At 36.6% G+C, this 10,018-nt stretch overlaps 1 protein-coding gene and 2 long non-coding RNA genes across 3 annotated transcripts in view; 2 read left to right on the top strand and 1 right to left on the bottom strand.

Moving 5' to 3' along the window:
• The window catches only part of LOC139779043 (uncharacterized), a 4,615-nt gene extending 1,757 nt beyond the window's left edge, over positions 1 to 2,858 (top strand). Inside the window, exons 1-2 of the long non-coding RNA XR_011719781.1 lie at positions 1 to 1,401; positions 1,524 to 2,858. The exon at positions 1 to 1,401 is cut by the window's left edge and continues 1,757 nt beyond it. This is a non-coding gene — a long non-coding RNA (uncharacterized lncRNA). The remainder of the gene's footprint in view (positions 1,402 to 1,523) is intronic.
• Positions 2,859 to 5,912: 3,054 nt separating this feature from the next.
• On the bottom strand, positions 5,913 to 6,508 carry LOC139779042 (uncharacterized). The gene is made up of 2 exons (XR_011719780.1): positions 6,308 to 6,508; positions 5,913 to 6,218 (listed from the first exon to the last, which is right to left on the bottom strand). It is a non-coding gene; the product is annotated as an uncharacterized lncRNA (long non-coding RNA).
• A 919-nt stretch (positions 6,509 to 7,427) lies between these two features.
• On the top strand, positions 7,428 to 10,015 carry LOC139779046 (uncharacterized). Its single transcript, XM_071717258.1, has one exon. The coding sequence runs from the start codon at positions 7,511 to 7,513 to the stop codon at positions 10,013 to 10,015; it is 2,505 nt and encodes an 834-aa protein (XP_071573359.1). The 5' UTR covers positions 7,428 to 7,510.
• The last annotated feature ends 3 nt before the right edge of the window (positions 10,016 to 10,018 follow it).

The following is a 10,018-nucleotide window of genomic DNA, read 5'->3' as shown; positions in this document are numbered from 1 at the left end:
TGTTGAATTATATTTATTTTTGTTTATCGCATAATGCGTATATGTATATATGTATGTATAGCGAGAATAGCGTGCGTTGACTAGTGTATAAATGAATAGGTTTGTTCGCGTCGCATGCCCCACCATGCTCCTAATCACTCCAACGCACTCCAAAAACTCATCTGCTCCAATCGCCACCTTTTATCCGTGATCCAAGTGCTCTTGGTGTTTATTGGAGTATGCGACGCGAACAAACCTAATAAGATACGAAGATAGTTTTTAAAAGTGGAGATTACTTTTAAACTTTCAAAAAATCAATTTTTATTTTTAATATTTTTGTATAAAACGTTTGTTAAATTTGAAATTTACTAACAATAAGTTATAATATTTTGTTACGTCAGAGATTCAAATTGTGTTAATACTGTCACTTTAATCGCGCGTTTTTCAAAGTAAAATTTATCGAATTGGTGTTCAACACATTTTACTTTTAATCTAATTAAAAATTGTTAATACAATTAATAATTCGTTTTTTAACTAAATTATTTTTAACTATATATTTTTTGGGTAAATGTCTGGATTAAAGGCGACCTCACCGATTTCAATAACCTTGATATATGTTGTCAAGGTCATGACCCCGAGTGACCTTCAGAAGGTTTTAGCCGTCGCTCGTTATTTGTTAAAAAGTTATTAACAAAAAAAGTTTGGAAAATATAGCAGCTATTTTGAGTATTGGAAGGCATAAATGACTAATATATATGTCGAAATAGTTCACGCATACACTTTCCACGCGAAACGAGGTGCCACATGGGTTCGTGACGCGCTTTACAAGCTCGTTTAAGTAGAGATGGTATTAAAGAAGTTAAAGTTAGTCGATCATCTGTGTGAATATTTGTGGCGATATACAATAAACGAGCTTATAAAGCGCGCCACGAACCCATGTGACAACTCGTCTCGCGTGGAAAGTATATGCGTGAACTATTTCGACACCCAGCAAACACCAAATATAATTGATATATAACCTGGGAGTAACAGATTATATAACAGGTGTTATACTGGAGTAGCATAACAATTATATAACTTTACATTATTACTATAATATAACTAGGTTATAAAACTATTATGTTGCTCCGTTATTTATATGTTATAATAAATGCACATTAAGGCCCCTGGATAGTCACGGAAAATACAGCGGTCGAGTGGCACGACACCTACTGGAGGAAGCTTCGTAGCTTGATACAGAGCGCCGCGATGTGGCCGCGAGAGTCGGCTGGTGGGGGAAACGCACACAAGAGAAAGCACGTACCTGTGCTTTCAGATACGTTCTTTCTCTTGTGTGCGTGTGCCCCACCAGTCGACTCTCGACTCTCTCGAGTGGATCGCGGCGGAAAACAGTGGATAATTGTCTTGTGGAAGATCTCATTGGTAAAATAACTCATTAATCGTACTAAAAATTGTGTTATTGAGCTTCAGTTTGTTGGTTATGTCAATGTGCTGTCCATTACCTCAAATAATAATCTAATAAAGTGCCATAAACCATTTTCTAGAACAGTGCTACGCCGACCGCATCAGCTGTCAATTTTTCATTGCACTGTTACTACATTTTCTATATTAGGACCACCAAATTAATGAGCAGGTAAACATACAATATGCTTTTATCTTTCATTTGAGCGCTTATATTCAATCGTACGGTGACTCCTTCTTATTTGAGATCTTCCGTAAGAATTGTCCATATTTCATCTCTCAATTCAAGATGGCTGACCTGGGTATCCAGGGCCCTTAATACAACTGTTATATATGCGTGTTATACAACAACGGTTGCGTTGATATTATATAAATATTATATAACATAATTTCAATTACCGCCGGAATTATATAACCTCGATAGCATGCGCCATAGCGGCGCACGCAAGTTCGCGGTCTCTCCGCTTCTGCTAGTGCCATCGTGCCACGATCGTGACGATACATTTAAGAAGACCGCGCCCGTCCGTGGGAAATCGTGAACCGCGTTCGCGGGAGTCTCGTGTGCGCGACGGCCCGTCGCATGGTGGAAGTATACAAGGTGAAGCAATCCGGTGGATCCCAGCAAACGAAAAAAGATTGAAAAGAATTAAAACGGGATTGCCAGGAATTCAATTAAGGACTTTCCGAATTCCATTTTGTCCAAAAAAGGGATTGAAATAGTTTCAATATCATGGAATTCCTTATTTTGGAAAGAATTTGTCTTTTTTGAATCCCATCCAATTCCGACACAAAAACGTAACGAAATGAATACCACTGAATGCCAGGTTAGGGATTGGAAAGTTTCGTCATGAATTCCATTGAATACCATTGATTCCGTTAACGAAATGAATACCATTGAATGCCAAACTAGGAATTAAAAATTTCCGTATTGAATTCCATTGAATTCCGTCTATTCTGACAATAAAATGAATACCATTGAATGCCAGGATAGGGATTGAAAAGTGTCCGTGTTGAACTCCATTGAATTCCGACTATTCCGACAATGAAATAAATACCATTGAATCCCAAATTTGGAAATCAATATGTATATATCGAATTCCATTGAATTCCGGCGATATTTACAACAGAACAAATTCCATTTTATCCCTTATTAAGATTGAAAAACGAGTATAATACGTTAAATTCCTAGTTTTATCCCATCGTTATTTGAGTCTATAATATATATTGAATATGTCATTCCCTATCACTTACAAAATTGAAAGTCATTCTTATAAATTAATTGTAATTTTAAAAGTTCCGTATTAGTTTAATTTTTGGTAACTTTGGGATAAACAGACTAATGTAAAACATTACATTTTTTAAATATTCAACAGTCGGTATTGTTACATTAAAATAAAACGTTTTATTTACAAAAATTATATTAGACAATTTTTATTGCAAATATATATACAATTAAGTTGACAATAAAATAAATTATATTATTTTTCGTTTTTCAGCGTACAGCGTGAGCTCGATGAGGAGAATTGTATTCTAATCTACCCTCTCCCAGATAGCACAGAGATTCGAAAAAGAATTCTTTTTTATGTCACTAATTCTGAATTCTTTTTTAGATGCAAAAAGAATTCTTTTTCTAAGAAGAATTCTTTTTGCATCTAAAAAGAATTCAGAATTGGTGACATACAAAAGAATTCTTTTTCGATTCTCTGTGCTATCTGGATACTCCGAGTAACAAGCACATAAAGTCATATAAGACATAGTGTTTTTTAAAATAATATTAAGTATTATAATACGCATTCTTACAATAAATTACATTATCAATTTTACATAAAATTATCGATTAAAGATAATTTTTAAAAGTAAAAGGTTTTAATTAATCAGCCTCGAATACATTAGGCATTGAACAAACATACATTTGTTCTCCAATGTCTACTAGAACCATCTTTGAAGCAACCTCGACTATCGACACTAAAAATTGATTACTTGTTGTTAGCGATCTTATCTTCCACATATGTGGTATCTCACACGGAGAAAATTGCTACGGTTGTTACAACAACATTCTCTATGATTGAAAAAGAAATGTATGTGAATTCAAGTTAAATTGATATTACATTGAATGTAGCTGTTAAGATATGCTCATTTATACAGTTTTCATAACCGTAGTTCTTACGATACGTGACATTCGGTTACAATACCCTCGTATATGGTTGCCTCAACCAAAGAATTATTGCTATCTCTCTTATGTGGTCTGCAGCACAAATATTATGGTTGAGAGATCCATAAGATATAGCTGCACGGTACAGTACTGAATCACTGCATGATTGAGAGGTTAGTTCCATTGCGCGCGCAAAAGAATTTCTGCATAGAATAAAATGGATTTGATAAGGATGTTTTAACTTTATAAATATACTTTTTTCATAAATATATTTACGAACACAAAATTTCGTAATGAGCCGACACTGGTTTCTGACATTCACCCGACATTAAGAAATATTATATTATATATCCAATTCAAAATTTTATTACTCTTTTTAAACTGAATTTGTTTCTTAAGATGATTTTTGAAAAATTATATATTTGCTGGTTATCCCATATGTAGACTATACAGGGTGTCACTGAATGTTTGGTACTTTTCTCATATTTAGATAGAGCGAGCCAAACTGAGTCGAAAAGTCATGTACCATTTTGCAATTTTCGCGATAGTTGATGAGTTATTAATGATTAAAAATCGCCGTATTGGCCCGCCCACCGCCAAATCTAAGCGCGCGGTGAGATGCGGCCGCCCCGCGGTCGGCGCGCTGGCAGTTGTTTACTACAAGCGGCGATGATGACACGGCGCGACGCACGAGCGGCGCGTAACGCCGGGCCCCCATCCTGAGCGATGATAGTTTCTCGCCTTTTTTAAACAGAAATAAAATTTTCTAACATAGAAAAATTTTTTGTGCGTACGTATGTACATACGTGTGTACATGCATACACACAGGAACATATCAATTGTACTGCTTAAAAAAGCGATTACTCAATTTACTTTTTTTCTTTTAGTAAGTAACGGTTGTCTTTAAGAAAGAATATTTTCTTGATGATAGTCTTAAAATGTACAAATTTTAGAAAGAGTCTTTATCATGTACTCGAAAGAAGAATTTATACTCCTTCAAAGAACATAATAAAATTTTATCAAAGAAAAGTCAAAATAATAAATAAAGTAATATGAGGACCCTCGAGATTAAAATAGGAGAAGTCAAGGCTATGAGGGTCAGACGCAGATCACAGTGCGTAATATCAGAAATAACTGATTTATTCGTTGTTTTGATACATTACATCGATCCGTACGTTTCGGCTCAGCTTTGAGCCATCTTCAGCGGTAGTTAGTTACAGAAGTTAAGTTACACGTTCTCCGTACCGTATGGTGAGTAGTTTACTGATTCAAAGTATCAGAAACATTGACCAATTGATCCATATCTTTAAATTTGTTCAATTAATATTGAGATATTAAAAAGATCCCTTAGAAAACTCACCATTCGGTCTGAAAAACGTGGAATACAGAGCCATTTACATAATGAATACTCTCTGCGAGAAGACTTGACGATCTTGTCGACACGACACACAATGATATGAAAGGTCTTGCAAGAAGAGGCATGTCGTAGGTCAACACACCGGCGAGGATTATAACAAAGCACGATTTGACACCGTCACAATATTACATGTACCAATAGTAAAACCCCGATTTGCCAACGACCAAAGTTCATGAGCATGGATTACAATTTGCTCAAAACCGTGACATATGCATGATGCAAAAAATCCGTGTCATTTTGAGACGGTGTCAAATCGTGCTTTGTTATAATCCTCACCGGTGTGTTGACCTATGACATGCCTCTTCTTGCAAGACCTTTCATATCATTGCTGTGCATGTGTCGTGTCGATAAGATCGTCAAGTCTTCTCGCAGAGAGTATTCATTATGTACATGGCTCTGTATTTCACGTTTTTCAGACCGAATGGTGAGTTTCCTAAGGGATCTTTTTAATATCTCAACATTAATTGAACAAATTTACAGATATGGATCAATTGGTCTATTTTTCTGATACTTTGAATCAGTATACTCACCATACGGTACGGAGAACGTGTAACTTAATTTCTGTAACTGCCGCTGAAGATGGCTCAAAACTGAGCCGAAACGTACGGATCGATGTAATGTATCAAAACGACGAATAAATCAGTTATTTCTGATATTACGCACTGTGATCTGCCTCTGACCCTCATAGCCTTGACTTCTCCTATTTTAATCTCGAGGGTCCTCATATTACTTTATTTATTATTTTGACTTTTCTTTGATAAAATTTTATTATGTTCTTTGAAGGAGTATAAATTCTTCTTTCGAGTACATGATAAAGACTCTTTCTAAAATTTGTACATTTTAAGACTATCATCAAGAAAATAAACGAAAAAACCTTAAACGGGCAATAAGAGCACAAGCGTGTCGTTAAAACGCTAAACTTTATTCTCAGAAGTCAAAATTAACGAAGTCAAATTCACGAACGTTTCGACCCTTCTTTGGGGTCCTCCTCAGCGTAACTCCTACATATACAAATTAATACAAAATTGGTCTGACGTCGCAAACATACATACAGGTATTCTACCGCCGTAAACAACAAATCATCGCTGGTCAGTTATGTTAGATGTGCACTCCGACACGTTCCAGAATATCGTCGCATAGAAGTTTCCTGGTTGGAGCGCCAGGAAATTTTCAAACAGATGTAATGTCGTTGTCATTGTGACGCAACGCCTGTGGACAAAATCGGAGTACCATCCTCTCTCAATATTCATACAGTAACACAATAGATAACACAAAATATATCAACCAAGGTAACTCACAGATTTAACATACTGGACAATAGTCAAGTCGCAACGCCACGTCAATCAATTACAGGGATCGGTGTGTCTCCGAGGACGTTCACACACAGAATGGCACGCTTGCCTTATACAAGATATCGACGACATAAGGAAGCGGGGGGAAAAAGGTCACGCGCAATTTAAAAACAAGTCCGCGTAACAACAATAATTCTAGACTTTAACAAGTCCGTCGATAGCGCTAATATATGTTTCTGGTATATCTTCCGCATCCGTCTGCAAATTTAAACCTTCTCTCTGCCTTTTTATGTAGATCATTTCTGATATTAGGCGTTTACTCAGGGACGGTTCCCGGTCTAATATTTCTACATCTTTCCAATTGAAGTCATGGTTATACTGCAATCTGTGGTCTGTTAAGACCGAATGACCCGCACCACTCCTTCTGATATGCGAGTTATGTTCTTTAACTCTCGTTAAAAGTTGTCTCCCTGTTTGACCGACATAGGAAGCCTCACAATCATTACAATTAATTCTATACACGACGTTCCTATGCGATAATCCAGGGAGAGTATCCTTGTGAACTCTGATAAATTTGTTCAATTTATTTAGACTGAAATACGAGAGCTTTATATTAAGATCCTTAGTTAAACTTTTATATTTCTCAGACAACCCAGGAACGTATGGTATCGTGAAATATGGGACTTTGTTATCACTGTTCTCATCTTTAGTAACATGTCTATCATTAAGCAAAATTCTCAAACGCTCATGTATTGTCCTAAAAATAAATTCCAACGGATAGCAATTATTTATCAGAATTTGAATCAAAAATCTTATGTTTTTTTGATGAAATCTCGGATGCGACAACTTGAATACTCGATCGATCAAACCGATGACCGTGCCTTTTTTCTGACAAAGTGGATGTTGAGATAGGAAATTTAAATATCTTCCGGAAAAAGTGGGTTTATGGAACCAGTCAAATTGCAAATGCTCACCTATGTGAAACATGGTGACCTCTAAAAAATTCAATTTGCCACCCACGCCGATCTCCATAGTAAATTGCAATCTCGGGTGAAAGGAGTTGAATGTTTCTAATACGTGAGTGCATTCGTTAAGAGGCACTGCCATTGCAATATCATCCACGTATCTCTTATAAAAAGAAGGGGCAAAATTCAAGCTTCCGAGCGCTCTAACCTTCGAAAGGTCGTCATTAGATGCGAGCTAAAAATAATGTTTTTGCGTGAGTGCAAGAAACATAGCATTATAACCTCTCATATAGGGAACATCTTTGCATATTCTGAAAACACTCTGTTTAACTTTAGAGCATTAGCGAAATTTAAGCATTGTAAATCCAAGTTTTTTAAACAATTATTGCAAATCGAACTTAGGGATGCATACTGTCATGCTCGCTTTGCACGTACGCAGGTCTATAGAGTTTCTGGAGCGATGTATCGGTGTATCCCGGCATCCGTCTGCAACTCGTTTTTTAACAGACAAGAGTGGTCGCTGCGCTCCTTTTGTGAGAGTTCAAAAAATAGGATAAACAAGAAATTTGAATTTTTGTATTTCAAACATATTAACCAACGGAAAAACATCAGACCGATTGAATATTATTGCAACATTTCATCGGAACACCGGGTCCTTGACAATAATAATTTGACATATTCGTTAGTGCCTTCTTTCAACCGCTCTGGCCAAGAAATTGCAATAAACATAGATCCGAAATCCTTCACTACGCCGATACCTTCCTTAATGCAACTAAATGAGGGGTGGTTCGTTAATTTGTCATCCACTGATATCCCTACAGATATTCAAGGTCTGTTACAACTTGGTGAGAATTTCAGCCTTCCGGGATTAAAGAAAGACAAAGTAACGATCGAATTTATTAAAAACATTGAAAATAATATAAAGAAGTTTCCCATTAGAACTCATTCAACTCTTAGAAATCGATTCTCGAATTTGGTGAATGGTCTTCGGGGTTACGTGGTACAGGAAAATGTACACAACAACGCGATGAAACATTTGTCGATTGCTACAAAGAATTTTATTGATGATAATTCTAATTTAATCTTAACGAGGGCTGACAAAGGTAACGTCACGGTAGCAATGGATAAAGATAAATATATAGCCAGGATGGAGGAACTCTTAGGAGATACCGATACTTACAAGATTGTCTCTAGAGATCCAACTAGAAAGATAACAACTCGGGTTCGAGAACTTTTGACTAGATGGAAGAAATCAGAATTCATCTCGGACTCATGGTACAGATGGCTATATTGTAGTGACGGAACATTGCCGAGGGCGTACGGACTCCCGAAGATCCACAAAACTAATTGTCCTCTTAGAATCATTGTTTCTTGTGTGGATAGCCCGTTGTACAATTTGGCTGCTTTTCTCCATAAAGTCATGTTTGATAGCTTTCCTAAAGGAGATAGTCATGTCTCGAATAGCTTCGACTTGGTCAAAAAACTATCCGAAACCCATATTAGAGAAGACTACACTTTAATGTCTCTTGACGTTATCTCCCTTTTTACTAACGTGCCTACTGAAATGGTCATTGATAGCATTGCAAAAAGGTGGAATTATATTTCTGAGAGTTGCGTGATTCCGGAGCCTGAATTTCTCCAGGCAGTAAGATTGGTATTAGAATCGACCTTTTTTGTTTTTAATGGAGTTATATATCAGCAAACCTTCGGTTCTCCTATGGGCTCCCCTCTGTCACCCATAGGGGCGGATATCGTGATGCAGGACCTGGAGGTTAGAGCGCTCGGAAGCTTGAATTTTGCCCCTTCTTTTTATAAGAGATACGTGGATGATATTGCAATGGCAGTGCCTCTTAACGAATGCACTCACGTATTAGAAACATTCAACTCCTTTCACCCGAGATTGCAATTTACTATGGAGATCGGCGTGGGTGGCAAATTGAATTTTTTAGAGGTCACCATGTTTCACATAGGTGAGCATTTGCAATTTGACTGGTTCCATAAACCCACTTTTTCCGGAAGATATTTAAATTTCCTATCTCAACATCCACTTTGTCAGAAAAAAGGCACGGTCATCGGTTTGATCGATCGAGTATTCAAGTTGTCGCATCCGAGATTTCATCAAAAAAACATAAGATTTTTGATTCAAATTCTGATAAATAATTGCTATCCGTTGGAATTTATTTTTAGGACAATACATGAGCGTTTGAGAATTTTGCTTAATGATAGACATGTTACTAAAGATGAGAACAGTGATAACAAAGTCCCATATTTCACGATACCATACGTTCCTGGGTTGTCTGAGAAATATAAAAGTTTAACTAAGGATCTTAATATAAAGCTCTCGTATTTCAGTCTAAATAAATTGAACAAATTTATCAGAGTTCACAAGGATACTCTCCCTGGATTATCGCATAGGAACGTCGTGTATAGAATTAATTGTAATGATTGTGAGGCTTCCTATGTCGGTCAAACAGGGAGACAACTTTTAACGAGAGTTAAAGAACATAACTCGCATATCAGAAGGAGTGGTGCGGGTCATTCGGTCTTAACAGACCACAGATTGCAGTATAACCATGACTTCAATTGGAAAGATGTAGAAATATTAGACCGGGAACCGTCCCTGAGTAAACGCCTAATATCAGAAATGATCTACATAAAAAGGCAGAGAGAAGGTTTAAATTTGCAGACGGATGCGGAAGATATACCAGAAACATATATTAGCGCTATCGACGGACTTGTTAAAGTCTAGAAT

Source organism: Temnothorax nylanderi, unplaced genomic scaffold (assembly GCF_030848795.1).
Source record: "Temnothorax nylanderi isolate EJ_2023f unplaced genomic scaffold, tnyl_v1.0 TNYL_tig0206_pilon, whole genome shotgun sequence".
Taxonomy (NCBI): domain Eukaryota; kingdom Metazoa; phylum Arthropoda; class Insecta; order Hymenoptera; family Formicidae; genus Temnothorax; species Temnothorax nylanderi.
The sequence above is the reverse complement of the archived record's forward strand: the minus strand, read 5'-3'. Positions and strand labels throughout refer to the sequence as shown.

What these genes read in the sequence shown, in the direction of transcription:
- LOC139779046 (XM_071717258.1), top strand. Translation starts at nt 7,511, where the DNA reads ATGTTTTTGCGTGAGTGCAAGAAACATAGCATTATAACCTCTCATATA.